The 24,487-nt window shown below is 47.7% G+C and overlaps 1 protein-coding gene across 1 annotated transcript in view; it reads right to left on the reverse strand.

Annotated features, from left to right (window-relative positions):
• Window positions 1–6,003: 6,003 nt before the first annotated feature.
• The window catches only part of ITSN1 (intersectin 1), a 205,336-nt gene continuing 186,852 nt past the window's right edge, over window positions 6,004–24,487 (reverse strand). Inside the window, exons 33-40 of the mRNA XM_040621007.1 lie at window positions 22,800–22,898; window positions 15,792–15,959; window positions 11,831–12,043; window positions 10,697–10,818; window positions 9,584–9,666; window positions 9,199–9,282; window positions 8,284–8,457; window positions 6,004–6,356 (exon numbers count right to left, since the gene is read on the reverse strand). Of these exons, the coding sequence (XP_040476941.1) occupies window positions 6,208–6,356; window positions 8,284–8,457; window positions 9,199–9,282; window positions 9,584–9,666; window positions 10,697–10,818; window positions 11,831–12,043; window positions 15,792–15,959; window positions 22,800–22,898 (1,092 nt within the window). The 3' untranslated portion in view covers window positions 6,004–6,207. The remainder of the gene's footprint in view (window positions 6,357–8,283; window positions 8,458–9,198; window positions 9,283–9,583; window positions 9,667–10,696; window positions 10,819–11,830; window positions 12,044–15,791; window positions 15,960–22,799; window positions 22,899–24,487) is intronic.

Consider the following 24,487-nt stretch of genomic DNA (forward strand, 5'->3'; position numbering starts at 1 on the left):
AGCTCTCCACAGCCTGCCAGATTTCACAAAGAAGACAGAAGATGAAGCCCTACCTGCTTCAAGGACCAACTGAAAATACAGCGGGCCCAGGGCCAGCTTCCTGGGTGAATGATCTATGCCATCACACGGGACCATGTGCTTACAAGGGCCCACGCTTAGTTTGATTCTCTGCTGCCACCACCTCCAAATTCTTAATAATTTTCAATAAGGGGCCTCAAATTGCCATTTTGTAGTGGGGCCTGAGTGCAACCATGGGAGTGTCAGACCCATCTGTTTCCTTGTTCAATCCACATATCTTCATTTCTCCTGGTGCACACACAAACACCAGACCACACACACACACTCACACACACCACAGTCACACACTCATACTATCCTCTCACATACCACACACTCACACCATACACACTCATACTCGCACACACACCACTCTCTTGCACACATTCTCAACACACCACACACTCACATACACACCACACACATTTACACACACACACACCACAGTCACACTCACACTCATACTCTCCTCTCACAGACTACACACAAAACACACACACACACCACACACGCTCTCACACACCACAGATACTGTCATACACTCACACTCATACTCTCCTCACACACCACACACACCCCGTAGACATTCATACACATACCACATACACCACAGACCACACACTCTCTCACACACATACCATACTCACACCACACACACTCCCACACATATACCACACATTCGCACACACCACACTCACACTCTTACACACACCATATACATACACATTCACACCACACACACTCATACCCTCACACACATACCCCACACACCCCACACAATGAGCTGCTGTGTCCCCCACCAGTTCCCTGCATCTGAAATTCAGGAAGTCCTAGTCTCCCTGGAGAGACTTTTATCCAATCCAAGTAGAGAAGACCTGACTCCTAGAACCCTTGTGGGACAGGGCGCCTCCTTGGGGAGGGGGGGGGGGGGGGGGGGGCTGAATCTCAGGAGCTTTCACAAAGCAGATGCAGGAAAAGTGGGAAGGCTGAAGCCTCCGACCAGCCCCAGCCCCAGCAGCAGGGAGGGCAAAGGGTCACTAGGTACCCCCGGGAGCGCTGAGTTCCCGGCCCACGCCTGCCTCCAACGTCCTGCCCTCTCCCTCCTCCAGTCTCAACACCCTCGGGCTGGCCCCGGGATTTTCTTGAGAGCTCGGTCCCGGAGCCTCAGTAGGTGGAGCCAGCACCCCGGGATCCACCCGCAGAAACCCGCAGGTTTCCAGCAGGGAGGTCGCCCCCTGGTGGCGACAGTGGGTAGAAGGGTAGCCGCGGGCTCCTCCACCAGGCGCCGCCAAGCCACCGCGCCCCTTTCTCTGGTTCCCCGATCACCCTCCCTTCTTTTTAGATAGAGAAACAGGAGGAAGTCATTTGAGCATAAGAGGAGAAATGCAAAGGAACAGAGTTTTAGAAACACAACGACACAGGAATGTTATTTTTTTAAATGATAAAAGTACAAAACCAGTGTTCAAGAAGAAAGAAACCTCTATTCCTCCCACTGCATAAAAAGAAACCCTGGTTACTGGTTAGTTCTCAGGAAATATCAGAGAAATGCTCCATTTTTTTTTTTACGGTTGACCAAATGAGCCCACTTCTGAACACAGTTTTACTCGGTGGGCTTTGAATACTAAAATAGTCACACTATTCAGATGATAGTAACAATAGAAGCTGGTAGAGAAAGTAGAACAGAATCCTGTTAGAAACAACTCACAAAACCCCTGACATACAGTAGGCGCAAATTTACCCTGCAATACAACAACCGCACATGGTCCCAAAAAATCCCTCTGTTATGTGTGTGTTATCTGGTCCCCAAGGCCAGAGTAATGAGGGTTCCTCTTCACGGAGGAACTACTCTGCCTGTCACTGATATAATTATTTAGAGGTGGAGATGAATTTTTACAAGCATTGGGTGTTATTTAAATAGCGTAAAATCAGATCCACAACTAGGCCACGAAACCACAGAGGCAGGCCCCCCCTGTCCACCTCCCAGTCCCTAGGACAGCGGCCTGAGATGGGGACTCCCCGAATGAACAGTATACTATTAGCATTACTGACCCTGTTACTAAGAGATCACAACCCAGAGATAAGACTTTCCAACGTGTTGGCATCTGGGTTTTAATGCTCCCAAGAGAGAGCTGTTAGACATTTCTAGCCTTCCTGAGGAGTAAGATTTCCACGCTTATCGGGAATAGATTCTGGCTTTTACAGATATCAGGTGATGTTCCTTAACTGAACTGGATGACCTACAAACACATTCTGGATCTGACACCAGTGAGGTGTGGGGAGTTCTAGAACTTTCCTTTCCTCTCGCTCAAATAAAGGGCTGTTTTCCAAGTACGATCAACATGCCGACTTGCTTTACAGGCTATGAAATGGCCCCCACACAACATGGCTCAGGGCACTGCCAGGAGAGTCTTGGCCGCTGACCCGGGCCATTCCCAGCAGGAAGGGGGATGTCAGCACCTCAGGTTAGGAAGAGAAGGAGGTGTGACTTTGACCAAACACCTCATAGGACAGCTCTGACCACAGCGCCTGAGGGCTTCACCAGTCACTGGTTTCTGGTGCTGCCAACCATGTGTTTCCCCAGTAGGAACTCAGGTTCTTACACCGGAAAGCAAAGAAGGAACATCCAGGATCCTTTGTTTTCCTCACCCCACCTTCCAGCACAGGAGGCTCTAAATTAGCGAGCACGTGCACCTGGAGAAAGCAGACCCTCGGCCAACCTCACATTCACCTCAAGTCGGAAATGACCCCGCTACCTCTAAACTATGCGTGTGTCCTGTTTGAAGTGCTCCTGTCTGCAGGAATGTTCATCGCCAGCCTCGAAAAGAGAAGGCAGTCCACATAAAATAAAAGGAAAAAAGCACGTGAAATAAAATTTAAAAACCTACCAGCCGTTCCTGATGGAAATTCAAGTTGTTCTACACAAAATCGAATTTTGTTCTTATGAACCAAAAAGTCCACCCAACTCGAAAAAGCTGATTGGAGTAGAGATAGAGAAGGCTTTTTCTCCTCCTACAAAGCAGTGGCAAGCTCTAAAATATATCCCCAAATCTCCAACCTTTCTAGTAAAACCAGAAGCACTTCATCCATTCCTCCCGTGTTCTCCAACCCCATTGGATTCTAGAACGGTCAGTGGCTTATGGCTGCACCAGCCAGCGCCTGGAGAGACAGCCACCCGCCTGGTCTTGGACGGCAGACCTGCAATCACCTTTCCCCGGCGGTTCCAGCAGTTCATCCCCTGGCCCCAGTTTCTCAGACATCCCTGGTGACCCTCGCCTAGAAGAGTCCCCCTTCCAGAGTCAGGCCAGCCTGTGGTCTGAATGCACAACACCCTCCAGGCTCTCCTGGTTACAGCAGACCTAGTTCCAGGAGATGCTGCTGCCTGCCTGTCTGCCAGGGGACACGGTATTGGCCAGAGACACCCTGCTCCAAAGGGACTGGGATATGGTTTGTCCCTTCTGGACAGCTAGTCTACAAAAAGCCTGGTCCAAGGGCTCCTCAGCTCAGCACACAGCCTGTGAGCAGAAAAGCCCTTTGCTGGGCTAGAGGAGGTCAGAATGCGACTCAGAGAAGAGAAGCTTGCAGGGGCGTCTGGAAGGCTGGGGTCAAGATGCCAGGATACAGTGGCCTACAGACACCCTGCATTTGGAAGCAAAGAGCTAGGAAACAGATCGCTTCTTGGAAAGAGACTTTTCATCTCTATGAAATGTAGCCCAGGCAGCCAAAAAGGCAGAAGGAGAAGAACAGAGGTCAAAGAGACCCCATGCGCTTGTCTACATGTCTCTATCCCCCCAACACAACTACTGGGGGCCAGAGGAACTCATCCATATGTAGGCTTGGTCGCAGTCCAGATTACACCAGGGAGGACAAGGACAGCAATCCGGAATTACTACCCTGGGGGAACATCTCAGGGATACTCAGTAGAGTCACTTGGGGAAAAGACTCACATACTGCATTTTCATGCTACATGAATTCTGATCATGGGACTCTGGGAGTGGGGGACCTCACAGACCTAAAAGGGTTACAAGATGCTTGTCACTGTTCACATCACATCCTACCTGCATCAACAGTGATGACCACCAGCACGACACCCGAAGAAAGCCAATGAAGAGAAGGTCTCCCTCCCAGAAGGACAGGAATCAGAATAGTGATCCAATACCACCCTGTTTACCCATAGAACACGTTTCTCTACCATAGAACACGTCCTTCGTAAGTAGACTGCACAAACTGGATTGGTTATAGAAATAGGAAAGCGTGAGTTGTATGTCGATTTATAGATTTAATTTCACACAGTTTCTTAATAACGTCAGAAAATATAAACTTAAGTATTCTATATTTTCTTCTGGGGAGTGGTAAGCAAACGCATGCTTGAAGTTAAACTGGGTCTGTTAATAGTAGTGCTCAGTTGAAAGTTTCTAACTAAAGGGTGTGTCTGTTTGTCTTAAAAAATACTTGTCTGTTGTTCTCGATACAAAACTCTACGCTATCTTCAATAAATAAATAATGAAGTGTTTCTTCAAAGTATGAAATGTAAACTTTGTTGCCCTTTCTAACACACACTCTTTTAAAAATTGCTTGAAATACGTCAGGGCTCTTACAGGAAATGATGACGCTATGCATTCGGTTCCCAGCAAAGTGGAGACCTGGCCACTATGTTGATGCTACCCTTTGTAAAGCACTTCTACAACCCTAGTGAAAGTCTAAGGACCTACAGTCAAAGAGTACACCATCTAACACAGGAAAGCTAGCCTCCAGCACGAAGAGAACATGCAAAGAAGTTTCATGACCACGACAAACTGGGATTAGGAGGACATTCACATGCGAACAAAGTACAACCCACACTTTTCATTAGCAAATCAAGTGATTATCTAGTTAACCAGCCTATCTCCCGGTGTTGAAGGGGGGAAAAAAATCAAAGAACTCAAACCAAACAGCTTGGCACATGGTCATACACTCCCAACTCTGACAACAAGCACATGTATTTCCATTACTGAGAGGTTGGTTGTGTGTGGAAGAGGATGGGAGAGAGTCTTAGGTCTTCCTCCCCTGATTTGTGAGGCTTGGGTGCTCCTAGAGCCTTTCCACCACCACACAATGGCGTTCCTTCCCCTCTTTCCACCCCACTTCCAGACTGTCATTTTCCTTTTTCACGTCTTGGGGACGTCTTTCTTGGGAACATAGCAAAGACAGCTGCTGGAATTTCCCATGACAATCCAGATTCAACACATTCTAGTGAAAACAGGCTCAGAGCTGGTCACCAGCAATTACTCTTGTCACGAAACATCATAGGACCTCCAAGCCAAAGAGAATTTTCCAACCGGGCTGGCAACCAGGACCCAATGACATTGTAAAGTAGCCTTTCCAGGTGACCTGTGGTGATGTAATCCAGCAGAGTCTCACTTCATAGATAACAAGCTTTCTTAGCCATCTTCCAAGCGTGTTGGAAATCAAAACGGAATCACCTGATGGTAGCTAGTGATAGTTTTCATTGACATCTATCAATAAAAGACCTGGAGGGGACTGGAATGGCTCTAACAATGGCCCTACTAGAATCTTCCAGCTCTTCAAAGAGCTAGCACACTGTCTGATCAGAAGACCATCTCCCCGAGTGATCCTATCCAGGGCAGCATTTCAAACAAGGTCCCAGTGGGGGAATGAGATTCTGGAGCAACGGCAGGACCCTCATAATTATTTCCAAACACACGAAGGACTGGGCGTTACAGATCAAGGGGCCTATTCGGGGACTGGTGGAGTTAAGAAATAGGAGCGTTACATGAGTTCTCCAAAAATACAGACATTGCATTTATAAATCTATTTTACAGTAACCAGACCCACACCTCAGGCCCAGGGATGGACCAGACTCCCAACTGAATCTAACTGGGGGCTACGGGATTTCAAAGCCCCTACAAGCCATGATGAGACCAGTAGTGAGGACAAAGGAAGACATCGTTTTGTTTCATAAAATGGGAAATTGCTTGGGGGCGGGGGAAGGATTGTCAAGAATTACTCCTAGAATTTTTGAGGGGCCTGTCTTCACTGTCCCATTGCCCTGTGGCTGAACGTCAAACGGTGGTCTTAGGTAAGCCACACCATGTCCAGATTGCACCTGCCGCCGCGGCCTGGAACGCTGCAAGCACACCCTGGGCCCACTCCCTATGGCTCATCAAACAACTGCAGGTCCAAGCGGACCACAATCTCTCCTGTGGGAACTTCGTGTAGCAGGAGACACTTTGTAACTGGACCCTTGGAACCCTGGTCCTTCTTGATGTCGGCCACACGGATCTCTGTCCGACCCAAAAAATCTGCAAGGAGAGAAAACACCCTGCTCAAAGAGAGAATTCCTTTACTTCAAGGCATGTGTTTGGCGTATTAGGAATTTCTCAGTGAATTGTTATATTCGCCCTTCTTCCAAAAGGGAATTAGTCTGTTTATAGAATCCATGAACTACAATGACAGAGCATAATTTTTAAAAAGAGTACAAGGCAAAAAAAAAAAAAAAGAGTGGGGACAGAGGTGAGCTAGAAGGAGGTAAAAACGCGGACTATGACTTTCCCCATACCTGGGGACCTCCAAAGGGCTATAAGCTTCCCGAGAGGCAATGCAACATCGGACATCCTGTCAGCTGCACAAAGATTGGAAAGTAATACCTCCCTGGGTTCAGAGGCCACTTTGTGATGTCACATCCTTTTCAGAAAAGTCAAGGACGGTGAGCGAGGGCTGGTCCTTCCTCTGCCTCCTGCACGTGCCAGAGAGCAAATGCGAGGTGTGCGAGAGGAGGACGCAGGCTGGGCGCTGCACGTGCTCCCAGAACTATCTTGACACCACTTTCCATCAAATATTGAGCGTCAGTAGAAGAGCAGATGTGAATATATTTGAACAGGTTTTAAATGGTAGGCAATTACAGGATGGTGTTAAATGGTCCTTCAGAGCACAATTCTTTCATTTATTCATTTAGGAATTATTTATTGGAATATACTACATACACTCCTGTACAGGAAACAGCCTTCTTTCAGGGTCCCATTTAAAACATGGGAATTGGGGGCACCTGGCTGGCTCAGTTGGAAAAGCATGCAACTCTTGACCTTGGGGTCATGAGTTCGAGCCCCACGTTGGGTGTAGAGATTGCTAAAAAATAATAATAATAATAATAATAATAATAATAAAGCTTTAAAAAATAATTAAAAAGATAAGATGTGGGAATTTTTTCTGGTGGACAGATACCACTTTATTTTGTCCCTCTGCTCATTTTGTGGAAATAATTGCGGATGTAAAAACAGCACTAGGATTTTCAATTTATACCCTGTATAAGTCGATTCTATGTCATGATATTTCATTATTTAAAACAACCGTAACAACCATCCAAACCTTCACTTACCAGAATAAAAACTGACAGTGAAACACAGTAGGAGCCCAGATGTGAGAGACTGTTCTGGACTATGCTCTAACATTTAGCCAGCTACGTGCCTGTGTCCGGACCGCAAATACAGGTGCCTGACTCACAATGAGATAATTCATACAGAAGCATGAAAAGCCAAAAGTCACGTGGAGCAATTGAAGCCTTGCACAGATCATGCCGGCAGTAACCCCTCACTCCTCCCACTTAACTGCACTCTTTGAATATTATTAAATTGAGACGGTCATCTTTAAATGCACTGTCTGATTTTTATTGGGTGAGGAAGAGAGAGTTTCTTGGAATCGTTGGCCAGACCCCTGCTCTTCCAGGCTCACGGCAGAAACAGGAAGCTGGTTGGAGGAAAATGCATCCAGCGTGACTCCAGTCCTTGGGCTAACCAGACGTGTCACCCAAAGGGCCCCGACTGATTCTTGCCACACCCATTGTGGGCTGATGTGCTTCTCGCTCAACCGGCTACTTTTATCCATTATCACTGCGGCTTTTGGCCAAGAACTCAAGGACTGGGCTGAGACTTTGGGGGATAGCCTTTGTTGGAGTCGCTTGCTTTGGGGAAGCATGGGGACATGATGGTCATTGTGTAGGGCAGCCGGGCCCCTCTAGACCAAGCACACTCTGTCCACCTTCTCCGAGAGGCCGCAGCATCATGAAGGCCTCTTTCTAGGAGAAGCTGAGTCTTGTCTTATGTCAACCTCATCTCTCTGGAGGGAAGCCAAAAAATCCTGGGCACCAAGTGCCCAGATAGAAAGCAATTTACCCACGAAAGCTGAGCGACAGGGAAGGAGAAAGGACACCTCAGGGGGCCGTTGTCTACTCACCGTCTGGCGAGAACTGGTCCCTCTCGAACACAGTGATGCAGAGGACCTCCTGCTCCAGGTCTTTGATGAAGAACTGGCAGTTGGAATTCCACTTGGGATTCAGAGTGTCCTGGATGGTCTTGGTGATGTGACACTGGGAGCCCATGGTCACCTCACAGTACGGGTTACTCTTTCCTAAAGTGGAGAGAGTCTGCTCAACTTCTGCCTGGCAGCAGGGTCTCCTGGGCAGTGCATGGCAGGGTCCTCGCCACGGTGGGCAGCAATTTCCCGTCATGCCCCTCATTTCCCCCCCCCCATTGCCACATTTGATAAATGGCATAAAATGGAGAATCTGGGGGTGCCTGGGTGACTCAGTCAGTGAAGTGTCTGCCTTCAGCTCAGGTCATGATCCCGGGGTCCTGGGATCCATCCCCATGTCTGGCTCCCTGCTCAGTGGGGAGTCTGCTTCTCCCTCTGCCTCTGCTGCTCCCCCTGCTTATGCTCTCTCTCTCTCTCTCTCTCAAATAAATAAATAAATAAAATCTTTTAAAAAATGGAGAATTTGAGCAAAAACTCCTACCATCCAGCATCACACTTCAACTATGATACTCAAATATTTATAACACTTAAATCATTAGATCAATGGGCTTTAAAACTAGGCCTTTCCAGTCTCCTTGCTACAGCCCTAGACTGCATCACACCCACCGTGAAACGGTAACCACTCAGATCTCTCTGAAAAACAAAATGGTGGGACGGATTAAATTAAGAAAGAAAAAAAAAAAACACTCTAGGTTTTTTTAACAAGCGTTAGAAAAACCAATTCCGGAAGGAAATTTAGGGTCATGGAAATAGCCCATTTGACGTAAAGCTGGCTGGGGGGCTTACAGAAAAGGCTTCCACCACAACCCCGTGCTGGAGGGAATTTGGGGTCCTTACCGTGTGACCGACAGGGTTTCAGCTCAATGCCTTCAACAACGTTCACCATCAACCTTCCGATACCCGTAGCCCTTTGGGAGCGGACTGTGATGGTAGAAGAACGACACAGGGTGCCTTCGCTGAAACACCTGTTCCCTCCCTGTTTGCCTCAGAGCCCTTGGGTGTACCTGCCCCGCCCCGTCTCCCCTTACACACTGGCTTCCTGGCTCCTGGAATGTACTCTCCACCCTCACCCTGCACCCTGCTCTCCCTCTCCCCGACTGCCATCCCTTCTCAGGCCCCCTCCCCCTTCAGGCCCATCTTTCCAGCTCTAAGGACTCGGGGCCCAACCTTCGGTGCCCCAGCTTGGCCGGACACACAGGCCGTGCCGTGGAGCGATGCCTACCCAGGTACGCCTTCTCCCGCTTCTTCTTCTCAGTCTCTATATAGAGTTCGGAAGCAGCTTTGATTTTCTGCACCCAGGCAGTCCTTGGGAAGAGAAAGACAGAAAGGTGCCAAACAGAGCTCAGGAAGAAGGTTTCAGGGCTGTTCCAGTTCCGTCTCCAGGATCCTGCCTGCTTTGTTCCTTTGCTCTTAACAACAAAGGCTGGGAAAGAAAGTCTGGTTTTGTGTCAAACGGTGCTAATGATTATTCCTTCCATTAATAAGGAAGGGATGAGTGACTTTTTTATTGATGAACTTGACACCTGCCTTGCCATTGGCGTCCCCCACCCCCTTGGAAGAGAGATACTGTCCTGGAGATGTTGGCATGTAACTCCCTCCTCCCTTATTGAAAAGCATCCCATATTTGCCTACCCGAAGAAGGCCAGAAGGATCTCTCTCACTAAACCATCCCAGGGAAGGACAAATCATTTCGCAGAGAGGGAAGCACTTTACATGGAAAAGCAAACACACTCTGGGAGAAGCACTTTGGCATAATGCTTTCTCCTTCGTTCTTCAGAGACCCATCTGCAGGATAACTTGGGCCAAATTTCTTGCTTGGCACAAAGGTTCTTTGGAATGTTGTTGGCCTTGTGTCAGGTTCACCCTCAGAAAAGATCTATTTCATTTGGCTCTAGGGCAGAGTCTCGAATACACGATTGAAGCAAAATACACCCCTGCTCTGGGATCCAGAGCATCTGTCCAAGTGAGCCAGCTGAGGACGGGGTCAGGCTTGGGGGGGGTCCTATCAATCCCCAAATCGCCTTCCCATTGGCTTCTGCCACCTGGGAAACCTTGGGAAACGTGATCTCAAAAAATGATGAAAATGTCTTTTAAAGAAATTTGCAAGCAGAATTAGTTTCAATTCCTTTTATTTTGAAAAACTCACGCCATGTGTTAAGCTTTTGAGAAGCTCTAGAGAAAAGTATGAAGACCTTCCTCCTACCCCCTCCAGCCAGAGGTTATGGTACTGCAACTCAAGAAGTGTTGGGACCTGCTGATGAATTAAATGTCCTATGTGTGTCCAGTACCCGGTGGGGCCCCGGGCGCCCGGGGCTAGGGAGGGGGTGGGTCTTACCTTTCATTTATGCTCTCGGCTCGGAGGGTGTAGACTCGGTCAATGTGGGAGATGTGGAAGATGGGCTCATCTCCAGAAGGGTCAGTGGGTAATTTTACTAGGACCTCATTCAGGAAAATCGGCTGAAAAACAATGGACAGGTGTTATAAAACCAGACTGGGACTCTGCGTGGTTCAGTGAACGATGAGTGCGTGTGAGCTTACATACGCACGTTCCAGTAAACTAAACTGAGTGTGTGTGTGTGTGTGCAGTTTTCAGTACGCTGGAAAGAGGAGGTGTGTGTGTCTGTGTGCGTGTGTGTGTGCGTGCACGTTCCAGTAAACTCTACTAGAAAAATGATTTTGTATTAACATCAACTTCATGTATTACAAACTATAAATAGGGATTTTTGCCTCCTCCATTTTGCAGGTGTTTTTTAGGTGCTTCAGGAGAAGAGCTGACCGGTCTGTTTTGGCCATAGCAAATCCTAATCAGCAGTCTCCCTAACTTCACCTCCAGCCAAGCCTCTGAAGAGGCTGCTAGTGATCCACGTTGTTCTTTTCCCCCCACAATCAGGCTAACTGCTGCTTCAGAGAAAATTCTTCTGTAAAAACACCCCACACAGACAAATTTAGGAAAACAGTAGCCCGCGACATGAAGACACACAAACACAGCCCTGTACATAGAAGCAGACCAAACAAACAGCAGAGGGAAATTCTCCACACATTGACTGTTTAGACTGGCTTTTGCTGGAAAAGGTGAGGGGCACAGATGTTTCAAGCTATCCTGAGAAGTCTGGAGGCGGATCTCGGAATGTTTGGAAGGTGGGCGCTGGACGTCTAGTTTGGAGCTTTCCCACGCCGGCCTCATCCATAACCCTAGACCTTGAGCCCCGCCAACCCGGGGCGTGCCTTCACCTGGGGACCCACAGTGGCCATCTGGAAGCCAATGATGTTTTGTCAGTCGAGTTGAACATTGTTTCTCTTCTGAGAGTCCTGGAACTGCGTTGCCTTAGTTACCCTAAATCCCGGCTCTCCCCTTTGCCTTCTCCTCCATGGCATAGCCCCCAAACCCTGTTAAGACTGTGACTCCTTTTGGGAACTTTCTAGTCCCCCAAACATCAACTCTGATATTGCAAACTGGAATCGAACTTACTGTTTTGTACATTTTATACTGCAGGTTAGATTTGGGACTGAAGACTTTGTCAGTGCCAGAAGAGCCCAAGGGCTTTATGATTTGGGTCAGCAGAAGGAAGTCGTTGAAGAGGAAGCCATACAGCTCCTTGTTGCTCTTGGCCTTGTAGAGTTTCCCACTGTGCAGAAACTTGCGCGGCCCCAAGCAGTTGGTCACTGAATTGAACACAAGTTGCTGAGAAAGGAAAAACAAAACCCAAAGAAGACACGATGAAGTGAGGTTATTTTTTTGATTTTTTGTTCTTCTGCATCTGAAAGCCCAGGCCCCGTCAGAATCTGAGGCTGGGCCCCAGCAGGCCTGCATCTGAGCCTCAAGTCAAGGACTGCTCTGAAGACGTCAGGCAGTGCCTTTCAGAGCCAAGGAGTCAACGTCAGTCAAAGACCCAGTTCTGGGGATCCCAAGTGTCCAGATGAGTCTTGAGTATAATTCCTACTGTGTTCTCCCTAGGGGTCTACTAGTGTCTCAGGGTGATTGATATGCCCCTCTCCCTCTTATTTATTGGGAAACGGGATGCAGGAAGAAAATTCTGGGCCCTCTGCCACCTCGATGAGTATGTAGTGTGTCCCCAATGGGGGCAGAACCTGCTCCAGGGATGACTCCACACAGGCTCCAACAGTCCCTTGAGCTTCTGGAAAGTACCAACTACTCTCTCTACAATTCTACAGGACACATGCAACTTTCCAAGGTGTGGCCAGAGTCCGGGCCCCTAGCACGTGGGTGACGGCCAAACTCAGGGGCACTGAGTGACGCCTCAAAGCCTAGCAGAGCAGACACAGAGCCGGTGCACATCAAACCTCAGCCAACTTCCTTGGCCTGAAAATGGGAAAGGGACGCTCTTTTTCTGCCACGTCCCAAACCTTGGAGATGGCTCCAAGGGCTGCTGAAAGCCGGCTCCATCACCCCATTGGGCTCTATCACCTCATGTGAGCGGTTTCTAAAGGGGAAGAGGGAGACTGAGGCAGGAAAACGACCCCATAAAGACCCCCTTTCTTGGCAGCAGGAGGAGAGACTGAGGCAGGGAAAGGGCACAGCTGTGCCCAGGCAGCCATATGATCCTGGCAAGTGTCAGACCCCTCCCGGCCCCCACCTGCCCACACGTGGGCCCCAGGGGGAAGCTGCACCAGCAGCCTTCAAGGCCAATACTCCCCAGAGCCACAAACCCTGTAGATCTCCCTGAGGAGGGTATTTGTGAAGAAGTGACAGGGTTCACACCGCCTGTCCCCCAAGAGATGTTGGTGGCCAGCATCTCCCGCCATCGTGGGGGAAAGAATCAGCAGCGCCTCTGTGACTGGAGACCTACAGGCATCAGGAAGGGCGACCATTCCCCTCCACTCTTGGGTACAAGGAGGGAGAGGGGCCTCCAATCTCCCACCGAGGCTCTGAGAGAGCCCCAAAGACTGAAGGTGACACCCACAAGGGAGCCTGCAGAGGTATTCTTTACCCTTTTGCACTCTGAACAGGAGTCTGGAGATCCATTTTGCTCGCCAAGAGAGTTCAGGCTACTTGGGGACGGATGATGAATCCAGAGAAGGTGGCCTGAATGACGTCATCATAATTGACGTAAAGATGATGTCGTTTATTTGTCCACCTCCAAGTGTGGGGCCTCCATGAGGCCAGTCTAGCACTGAATATAGATGAATTGGGAACGGTCTTTACACTTCTCTATCTTAGGACAAGAATGCCAAAGACAGTATGTATTTGAAACTTAATCATGGGGATGAGTCCAGATCTGGGCCGGGAGACTTCTAGAAGCCAACACAGCCCCTGTCCCTGACTGCATGGTGAACACCAGACAGACAAGACGAAAGCTGGTGCACAAAGCTGAGGAAGACTGATCAGGAGGAAGGAAAACCCTCTATCTCCAAGAGGGTACACAAGCCACAAAACTCAAATGTTAAGAGCTTATTTTACACTTAATGTTTTCAGATGAAGACCCAGGCTTCACCGAGTCTGCCTGATGGCGGCTGTGAGACCTGGGGAAGGGCCCCTTTCCAAAGAGCACAACCCCGAGTCCCGCTGCCCGGATTCAGGCAGGTGTGCGGTCTGCAGGATCGAGTTGAAGCTCCTCGGTGCTTGCTCGCCCTGCCTTCAACTCGCCCTAAAGCCCTAGCATCTCTCACTGTACAGATGCCGGCTCAGGATGTTCCCTCCACCGGGAGGCCCGGCCCCTCGACTCCTTCCTGGACAGATATCTTCACCCTTCACACAGCCACGTGTCTCCTTCTCCAATGCTTCCCTGAATCTCCCTGTGACTGTCCCCTCCTCCCCAACTTGTGTTTCCACAGCACCCACACCTCGTTCTGCCTTCCCACTCCTTATACTTTGTTGTAAACACGGGGTTAGCCACCCCCACCTCATCTAGAACCCGAGGGAGGGCAGAGGTCACATCTTACTGATGTTCATGTCCTTCCTGTTTAGGACCGAGCCATGGCACTCGGGCAGGTGCTCGAGAAATGTTTATTGAGTGGACGAACGGATGAAAGCATAAGTGGGCCAACCAACCAATGAATGCCCCTGGATTGCGTATCAACACAGAATTCCAAACTGCATTTCCACAGGGCCGCTCCCACAGCTCCGTTTATCGCACACGTAATGCTGAAGACTGACAAGGCGGTGAGGTGGGCAAGGAACCCATGGGGTGGCTTCCTCTGCTAGAGACTGCCTTCGAAGCATTGGAAGAAGGAGGAAGCCACAGGGAGGGTGGATGAGGGGGACACATTCTGCCTGGGCATTTTGATAAACCCTAGTGAGTGTGTGCGTGTGTGTGTGTGCACGTGTGCACACACACACACATTCATGCAGAGGCAGAGAGAGAAGGAAAACAGGCAGAAAGAATCAATGAAACTAAAGGAAGGGTAAGTGACAAGAAAAGAATTAAATACTAGAAGAGAAACTCCTGTTTCTGGCAGTACGGTGGACTAGATACTCTGACACATCCCGCGAAAATTTAAAAAACTGAGTGAAACACAAAAATGCACTTTTTAAATGCAAGCAAAGTGATAAAATTATATAAAAAGTAAAAAAATGTGCAGAGGCCAAAAACAGAATGAAAATGTGAACTCCAGAAGATAAGCAAACCCCAAAGCCGGCTTCAGCCCAGAGAGTCTCTCTTAAATCTGGTGACCTTGAGCTTCCGCTTCAAAGGTCACGTGGGGTGGGGGAGACGAGCGATGTGTGGAGGGCCCACTTGAGCGGAGGGATCTAACAGGAGACAGCCACAGAAAAACTGACTCCCAGAGGAAGGATGACAAGTAAACTCAAGCACAGAAGGGAGGAACAAGAAGACTTACTTGTTTTTGACCTTGGCCTAAGTGGAATGAAAAAAAAAAAATGCCCCTGAGAATTTGCAGCCCTCACCCAAGTCCGCAACTACAATTCACACGGCAGTGTGATCCCCAAACCCCTCTACATTTAATTTAGGGTGATGCTGGTAGCAATCCTCTCGGGAGGAATGCAACTCCAGATCTCAGAGGTCCCACAGATAAAGCTCCAAGGAACACGGAACTCACAACCAAAAATCACAGCACAAACAGAGAAGCGGGCATGCGCAGTGCCGGCTAGCAGACCCAACAGAGAGGAGCGAGCTCCCGGTTAACTGTAGATGCCGGAATTACCTGATAGGGAATATGTTTAAAATGTGTTCGCAAGAAAGATGAAAAGTAGGGCCACTTGTGCAAGAGCAAGACACGAGAGAGAAACCAGCGGATCTGACAACAGGAACGGAAATTGGGGAAATGGAAACGAAAATATAAGTCAGTGGACAGGTGCAGGGGCGGATAGGGGTCTGTGGGAGAGAGAAGGCGCACGCAGTGGCCTGGAGAAAACCACGCATGATCCCGCTCGCCCTCCTCCCCCCTGCTGGCTGCCCGAGGCTTAGCTTGGGATTGGGGGGCCGCCCGGGTCCCAGCCGGCGGGCAGCTACCTCCGACAGGCCTTCACACTGCACGTGCGCTTGGATCCACTCCAGCCGGTCCGAGTTCTCCTTCTCCCGCACCCCTTCGTTCACCTGCGAGCACAGCTCTTCCGCCTTCTCCAGGGCGTGCTTCAAGTGGCTGTGGTCAGGGTGGTTTTCGGGGGTGTTTTCCAGGATCTACGGAGGAGAACACAAGACAGCAGCCTCAGGCGGTGCGGGTGGGTCCCCCAGGGGGGCGCGGTTCTGGAGAGCCCAGCAGAGGCAGGGCACCTTTCCTGATGGGTGCCCACAGGGGGAGGGGCCGCTCTGGGCGCCCAGCTGCAGCCAAGACAGGAGCAAGACGCCCCCCTCCCTTGTTGGCCGGGTCCCCTGGGGAGGCAGGGGAATGCCACATTATTTAGACCTAGGGTTTTGCGAGGGCAGTGGCTGCAGCCAGGGTTAACAAGGCGCCCTCAGGGATTTTCCCCTAGAAAATGCCTCTTTCCCTAGCTCGGTGCTTCTGCTCAGGCTTCTGCGCAGCTCCGGAACAGCGTGCAAAGGGGGTGGATCTGAGCTCGCGTGCGTTTTTCTGCATAGAACCCTGGAAGCCAGTGGCGACACCTGCTGCACTACCATCTGAGCTCTGCCGGGGAGCAGCGGTGCGTGGGCCAGTCCCCTAAATGTTCGGAGCCTCAGTTTCCTTATATGAAAAGTGGGGGTGCTCCCTAGCACCTCCTTTATAAGGTTATCTGGAGGACTAAATGATTTGATATAGTAAAGCGCTTGGCAAAGTACCCGGCCCTTAGAAGGTGCTCAGTGAATGAGAGCCATGACCATCGGATTCTCGAAGGACTTTGGGGGCATTAAAAGCAGCGATGAAGAAAGGCCCCGAGCCAGTTTGAGAATGCACCGGGGGATGTGAGCAGTGCACCTGCCCAGCCTTGTCCACACACAGATAATTCAAGTGGACCTAACCTTGAGTGATATCTCACCTCAAAGGTACCCTTTGGCTTAAAGTCCTAGGGAAGCACCTAAATTGAGAAAAAGGCCCATTCTGGTCCTGCGTCCACCAGTCATCAACAGCCCTGCCCGCGGGCCAATCCTGGCTGTACTTAAGATCCCTTTGGAAACTCCTGAGGCCTCATCCCTGATCATATCCCTCGGGGTGGGACTCCGGTATAGGAACTTTCTAGAACACTCCAGGTGATTCTAAGGTACAGCCAAGTCTAAGGACTATAGCTCTAGACTGGGAGCCCACACAGCTGGCTTGTGCAAATTCATTAGTTTTTGTTTTGGTTTGGTTTTGCTTTCTTTTTTCCCCTCAATTTATTTAAACTAAGAACAAAAAATACAAAAATCATTTACCCATTTATGCCACCCCCTACCCCTGCCTCTGGCAACTACTAATCTGTTGTCTGCATCTATGAGCTTGGAGGTTTTCTTTAATTAATTGTTTTTAAGATGCCAAATATAAGAAAGATCATACGCTATTTATCTTTCTATGTCTGAGTTATATCACTTAGGATAGTGCCCTCAAGGTCCATCCGTGTTGACACAAGTGGCACGAGCTCACTGGTTGTTGTTTTTTTTTATGTCTGAACAATATTCTATTATATATTATACTATATACATACAACATATACATATATATATACATACACATATCACAATGTCTATCCATCAGTGGACAATTAGGTTGTTTCCATGTCTTGGCTATCATAGATAATGCTGCAGTGAACATGGGGGTGCATGTGTCTTTTTGAATTAGTGTTCTTATTTTCTTCAGGTAAATACCAAGAAGTGGAATAGCTGGATTGTATATGGTAGTTCCATTTTTAATTTTTTGAGGAATCTACTTACTGTTTTCTAGAGTGGCTGCATCAATTTATATTCTTACCAACACTGGACAAGGATTCCTTTATTCTCCACATCCTTATCAACACTTGTTATTTCTAGTCTTTTTTTTTTTTTTAAGATTTCATTTATGTATTTGAGAGAGAAATATTGAGAGAGAGGATGAGTGGGGGGGAGGTGCAGAGGGAGAAGCAGGCTCCCCGCTGAACACAGAGCCCAATGCGGGGCTCAATCCCAGGAGCCTGGGACCATGACCTGAGCCGAAGGCAGATGCTCAAAGAACTGAGCCACCCAGGCGCCCCTCTAGTCTTTTTTATACTAGTGATTCTGACAAGTGTGAGGTGATACTTCATTGTGGTTTTGATCTGCATTTCCCCGAAGGTTAATTACAGAGAGCACCTCGTAAGCACTGTGTTGTCTTTAGAACAATGCCTAGTCAGATCCTCTCCCCATTTTTAAATCAGATTGTTGGTTTTTTTGCTATTGTATGAGTTGTATAAGTTCTTTATATATTTTAGATGTTAGCCCCTTATCAGCTATACGATCTGCAAGTATTTTCTCTCATTCAGTGGGTTACCTTTTCATGATGTGACAGTTTCCTTTGCTTGCAGAAACTTTTTAGTTTGATGTACTTTGTCTGTTTATTTTTGTTTTTGTTGCTTTAGTTTTTGGTGTCAGATTTGTAAAAAATCATTCAAGACTCTTGCTCTTGCATCCACTTTGAGTTAATTTTTGTATACGGTGGTCTGGTTTCATTCTTTTGTATGTGGCTGTCTGGTAAAGAGACTGTTCTGTCCCTATTGTATATTCTTGGCTCCTTTATTGTAAACAAATTGGCCGTATAGGCATGGGTTTATTTCTCGGCTCTCTATGCCGTTCCACTGATCTATGTGTCTGTTTCTATGCCAGTATCATACTGTTTCAATTACTATAGCTTTGTAATATAGTCTGCAATCAGGGAGTGTGATGCTTCCAGCTTTGTTCTTCTTCTTCAAGATTGCTTTGGCTAGTTGGGATCTTTTATGGTTTGTACAAATTTTAGGATTGTTCTATTTCTGTGAAAAATGTCATTGGAATTTTGAATGGGACTGCATTGAATCTGTAGATTGCTCTGTGCAGTATGCACAGTTTAAACTACATTAATTCTTCTAGTCCATGAGCACGAATATCTTTCCATTTCTTTGTGTCTTCCATAGTTTCTTTCACGAATGACTTGTAGATTTAAATACACAGGTCTTTCGCCTCCTTGATTAAATTTATTTCTAAGTATTTTATTCTCTTTGATGCAATTGTATGGGACCGTTTTCTTAATTTCTCTTTCTGATGGTTCATTATTAGTGTATAGAAATGCAACAGATGTTTGTGTATTGATTTTGTATCCTGCAACTTTACTGAATTGTGTATTAGTTCTAACAGTTTGCTTTGTTCTGTTTCAAAATGAAAATGGGTTTGTTGAGTTTTCTAATTGTAAGAATAATATTGTACAATATTCAATATTCAGAAAATTCAGAAAGTTATAAAGATCCTAAAAATCACCCATAATCTCCCCACCTGGAGAGAGCGTCTATGTCTTAGTCAAATACTCTGCCTACACACGCACACACACACACACACACACACAATTTTTAGAGAATAATAACTGAATCATACTACCACACTACACTGCACAATTTTGCACACTGTTTTTCCCCACTTCGTAACAGTTTTGTCACATCATTTGATGTCCATTTCCTGTGGACCTACGCCATCGTTTTTAAGGGTTCTACAATGTATCATTGTAAGATGAACTACAAGGCATTTCTATATTTCCCTTCCCATAAAACTTCATGTTGGTCCTAATTTTTCAATATTTCTTGGATTTTTTTTTTCAATAAATTCCTAGAGGTAGAAGTGTTGAGCCAAAGGGAATCCGCAGTTTGATCTGTCCGTCACCCTCCAAAAGGCTGACCCACTCTACCTTCGGCCAGCATCTTTGCCCACACTGGGGACCTACACTCTTTCCAATATATGCCTATCTGGCAAGCCCAAAACAAGGCATTTTTCTTGTTTTATGTGTCTCTTTTATTACTAGTTAATTTAAGCTTTTTGTACATGTAGGGCATAAGTGTACTAAAGGGTAAAGCTAACATTTGTAAACGGCTCGGTAGGAGCCAGTACTTTAACATACACCACACAACCCTTTGCAGTAGGTACTAGTAGTGTCCCTAATTTACAGAGAAGGAAACTGACGCCCAGAGAGGTTAAGTAACTTAACCCAAGGGCACACAGCAGCAGTACTGGGATTCTGACCAAGTGTTATTTTATCCTGGAAACAACCTAGATATTAAGTAGAACAAATAAATTGTGGTAGATCGTACTCTGAAAATATTTTTAAAAACAGACAGAGACCTCAGTGGCGCCTGGGTGGCTCAGTCAGTTAAGCGTCTGCCTTCAGCTCAGGTCATGATCCTGGGGTCCTGGGATGAGCCCTGCAGCCTGGCTCCTGACCAAGTGTTCTTTCCCGCTACTCGACACTGCCTCCCGGAAACATCTAGTTGTATATTTCACCTATTTTCCCATTGAAGTATTTATCTTTTTCTTTTTGAGCTGTAAGTTGCCTCACATAGATGATACATAGATACATAGCTATAGATAGATAATCTAGGGATATTTCAGTACCTACTTACCTGCAGTCTAAAGTGTGTTAACCCAGTTTACATCTATCATTTGTCTTTCATTGCTGTTCATTATATTTTGTCACACAGAAATTTTTAAGAGAAATGTTTATGCAAATAATATATTGACACATTTTTGATCTGATCTGAACAATACAGAAGTACACAGAGCAGGGGCGCCTGGGTGGCACAGCGGTTAAGCGTCTGCCTTCGGCTCAGGGCGTGATCCCGGCGTTCTGGGATCGAGCCCCACATCGGGCTCCTCCGCTATGAGCCTGCCTCTTCCTCTCCCACTCCCCCTGCTTGTGTTCCCTCTCTCGCTGGCTGTCTCTATCTCTGTCGAATGAATAAATAAAAAATCTTTAAAAAAAAAAAAAAAAGAAGTACATAGAGCAAATGTGAACATTCCCTTTCACTATCCTCCCCAGAGGTAACCATGCCAACAAGCCAAAGGGCACCCCTTGAACTCCTTTTAGATGCCAGCTTTTTCTGTTTTACAAAATGAACTACACCGTAAGATTGCTCGTGAGGGTTTTTTTTTTTAACTCAGTGGTATTTACTGGATGTAATTCCATGCTAATACATAGAAGTCTCTGTTTTTGTTTTTTAAGATTTTGTTTATTTATATGACAGAGAGAGGAAGCACAAGCAGGGGGACAGCAGAGGCAGAGGGAGAAGCAGGCTCCGTGGTGAGCAGGGAGCCCGATGCAGGGCTCATCCCAGGACCCCAGGATCATGACCTGAGCGGAAGGCGGACGCTTAACTGACTGAGCCACCCAGGCGCCCCTGAGGTCTCTGTCTGTTTTTAAAAATATTTTCAGAGTACGGATCTACCACAATTTATTTGTTCTACTTAATATCTAGGTTGTTTCCAGGATAAAATATTTTTTTAGTTATTACAATTCTAAATCTTTTAAATTTCTGTCCTTACTGCCATGCTAAGAATTTCCCCACCTCAGCATCATAAACAATATTTCATCTTAGTACTTTTATGGTTTTTCACATGTATCTTATAACTGGCCACCTTTTAAAATTCTCTTCTTCATTCCACTATTTTTCAGTTCATTCTCGGGTCCTCTAAAAGGCAGCAATCATGTTTCTGCAAGTAATGATAATTTGTTTTTTCCTTTTTAATATTTTGACTCTGTTCTTTCCTTGTCCCCCCTCTTTTCCTCCCCCCGCCATTGGCTAGATCCAGAACACCTATTTTAAAAGCTCGTTTCCAGCTCCAATGTGCAATTAAATATTGGGGGGGGGGAGGAGAAATATTGAGCCAGTTAAATAGTAACTGTCAAGTTGGAAGAGGGGAAACAGTAAGTTGAAAGCCTGATTCAAAACTAATTTACCTCAGTCAAGGTGGCCGCAGGGTACTTTGTTTTTTGTTGTTTTTTTTTTAAGATTTTACTTATTTATTTGACACAGAGAGAGAGAGAGACAGTCAGCAAGAGAGGGAACACAAGCAGGGGGAGTGGGAGAGGAAGAAGCAGGCTCCCAGCAGAGTAGAGAGCCTGATGTGGGGCTTGATCCCAGGACCCTGGGATCATGCCCCAAGCCGAAGGCAGACGCTTAACGACTGAGCCACCTAGGCGCCCCCACAGTGTACTTTGTGGGACTGAGCTGGGGTTGGATGGAGGATATGGCTTACGTGGAGGGGGATAGGTTTCTATAAGGGGTCTGAGCAAATCAGTAAATGTATTGACAATAATGAGAGGCAGGTTTCTCATAGAAAAGAACCTATAAGTACAGAAAGGGGGAAGGCTAGAATCAATTCTGTGGTATAAGATTAGAACAGGAGGTATCTGTGTGAACTCATGGGTTTTAGTATGCATTATTATCTACATAGATGGATCTAGAAATAAATATAAATGTATACGTGTACACTTACATATATGTAAGTATGTGCATATGAATTTAATATACATACATGTATTTCCTGACTCTGCCACTGAGAGACCCACAAGGCAGTAACGCCCCAATAGCCATGAGCACACCAGCACCCAGATCTGGGTTTCTCAAGCCTCCATTAGAGGAAACCAGATCTAAAACCTCTCTCCAGGAGCCCCCCTGTGGTTATATAATCGCGGGCTCAGAGGCTATCTGAGTCTGCTCACTCATATTACAGGTAGAAACACTGAAACCCTATTTTTTTTCTTTTGGTATTGGTTCCACGATGGCTTTTTGAAGATGGGTGGGAGGCCTGACATTTCCTTCTCTTTCTTGCTGGGAAGATTGAGGCCTGAAGGCATTATACCTCTGTTAGGAAAAGAACCGAAGAACTGAGCTTTCATTTTCCAACTTACGAGGGAAAAGCCACTTGGTCACATGGCTGAAGACTGTATATTACTAGCTCCTTTCACAATAAACAGCTTTCCTTTCTCAGTGACCAAGCGGATGCTTCCAACACCGCCCCGGCGTATGAGTCTACACAACAGATACCAGGTGCGTTGGTGGGAGAACGTGCCTGGGACCCCAGATCCCTGAAATGCTGAGAAAGCGTTCCTCTGCTTGAAAAGGCAAGACGGGTACTTACATTTTTAATGATCAGTGGGTATCTTGTTACCCGTTGCATAGGCTTCAGTATAAAACTAGACAGTGGCATCCCTTTACATCGAGGGTCCATCGCCAGCCTCTGAAATTCGAGAGTTTTTTAAATGTACTTAAGAAATCTGCAAAATCCAGTTAGTGACATCCACTCCCTGCCCATCACGTTGTCTCATTTATCTGGATAAGAGCGGAGGAGCCTGGAGTTGGAAGGGCCTGACCCGTGATCCTGGTCCAGGACGATGGAGATTGGAGACCCACCCCATCCCTGGGAAACACAGTCCCTTCCCTCCAGAGATGAGATTCTGGCTCTGCAGAGAATATTTCTTCTGGCCATCTGCCAGACCTTTTTACAGTCCCAAGTGTAAGAAGAGACACGAGATTGTAGAATTAGAATAAAAATTCCCCTTAAGTCCTAGAGATGCCAGAAGGACTGAATCTCGTTGTCTAGTTCGGATGGAGCCGGCACCTGCCCATGGGAGCCCCAGGCAGAGGAACACCTCAAGTCCTGCAGGTTGTCCCCACCATAGACCACCTGTCGCTTTTGTGAACTTGACTGGAGGAAAGAGTCCTATCCCAAAAGATGATCCTGTCCTTAAGTCACAGGGACTATGGTGACTCAGCTCTCAAAGGCGCTGGCCAGGTTTAACGCCTTAGACATGGGCAGCGGCCAGAACCTTGGCCCCAGGTCCCGGGAAGTGTCAGCCCCCAAACCTGCTGCAGCCCTGGACATCATCATTCCAGGGACACCTCATACCTGGCAAAGGAGTGTCAAACCCCCACAGGGATGAGGTGAGGAGAGGTGATGAGGGAGGGGAAACAAGCCCTCTGTCCTGGGTGGTGTCAGCACTTCCCTCAAGTTCAAGTGCATCCAGTGATGAATTCATCCTGCCTTGTGCCTGGGGGTGGACCGGCCCTTGGCTGAAACCCCAGGTGGCAAAGCATTTAATGTTGAGAAACACCAGGGGGAAAGGAAAGAACAAGCATGTGGGGACGCTACGGTCAAGGAGAGACCTCACAATGATGATTCCACAAACGTGATTATTGGGGAGGAGGGAATGGCCCGCCCCCAAACGCACGAGGTGCAAAGAGAACCCTGCTGTTAGTATTATTGGTCTATTCACCAAAATATAACTGATGTTCAGCAAAAGTTATTTGATTCTTTTCCTGTTTTTCTTTCCTCTGGGAGATGTGGAGGCTGTTGGAGTGGACCAGTGGGGCCAGCGGGGTACCGCCCTGGCCAAGGCCAAGTCCCAGGGCCTGCAGCCTCCAGCAGCACGGGACCCGCCTCCTCAGATGTCCCTTGGGGGACACATGGCTCTCGAGACCCCTGTTATCCCCCGCGGCAGAGGTCCTGGCCTCCCACACTCACCCCCACACGCTTCCTAGAGCTTGACGCCAACGACGAGAACCAACTGGGAAAGGAACAAAGGGCCCCTTGGGATTCCTGGCCATTCTCTCTGCAGCAAAGAATGGGGGGGTTGCTCAGACCTAACAGAATGGGACACCCGAGATGCACCAGCCTTGCTGGGCCTGACAAATCAGATGGAAGATTTAAATCTGCATCCAAATAACACGGTTAACACCCGGACCACACATCAGAGTTTCTGGGTGCAAACTGGCCCCTCCTCTCCAAGCTAGCCTCTTTGGTCACAGCCCCACCTGTCCGCGCCTCGC

This window comes from Ursus maritimus, unplaced genomic scaffold (assembly GCF_017311325.1).
Source record: "Ursus maritimus isolate PB19 unplaced genomic scaffold, ASM1731132v1 scaffold_4, whole genome shotgun sequence".
NCBI lineage: Eukaryota > Metazoa > Chordata > Mammalia > Carnivora > Ursidae > Ursus > Ursus maritimus.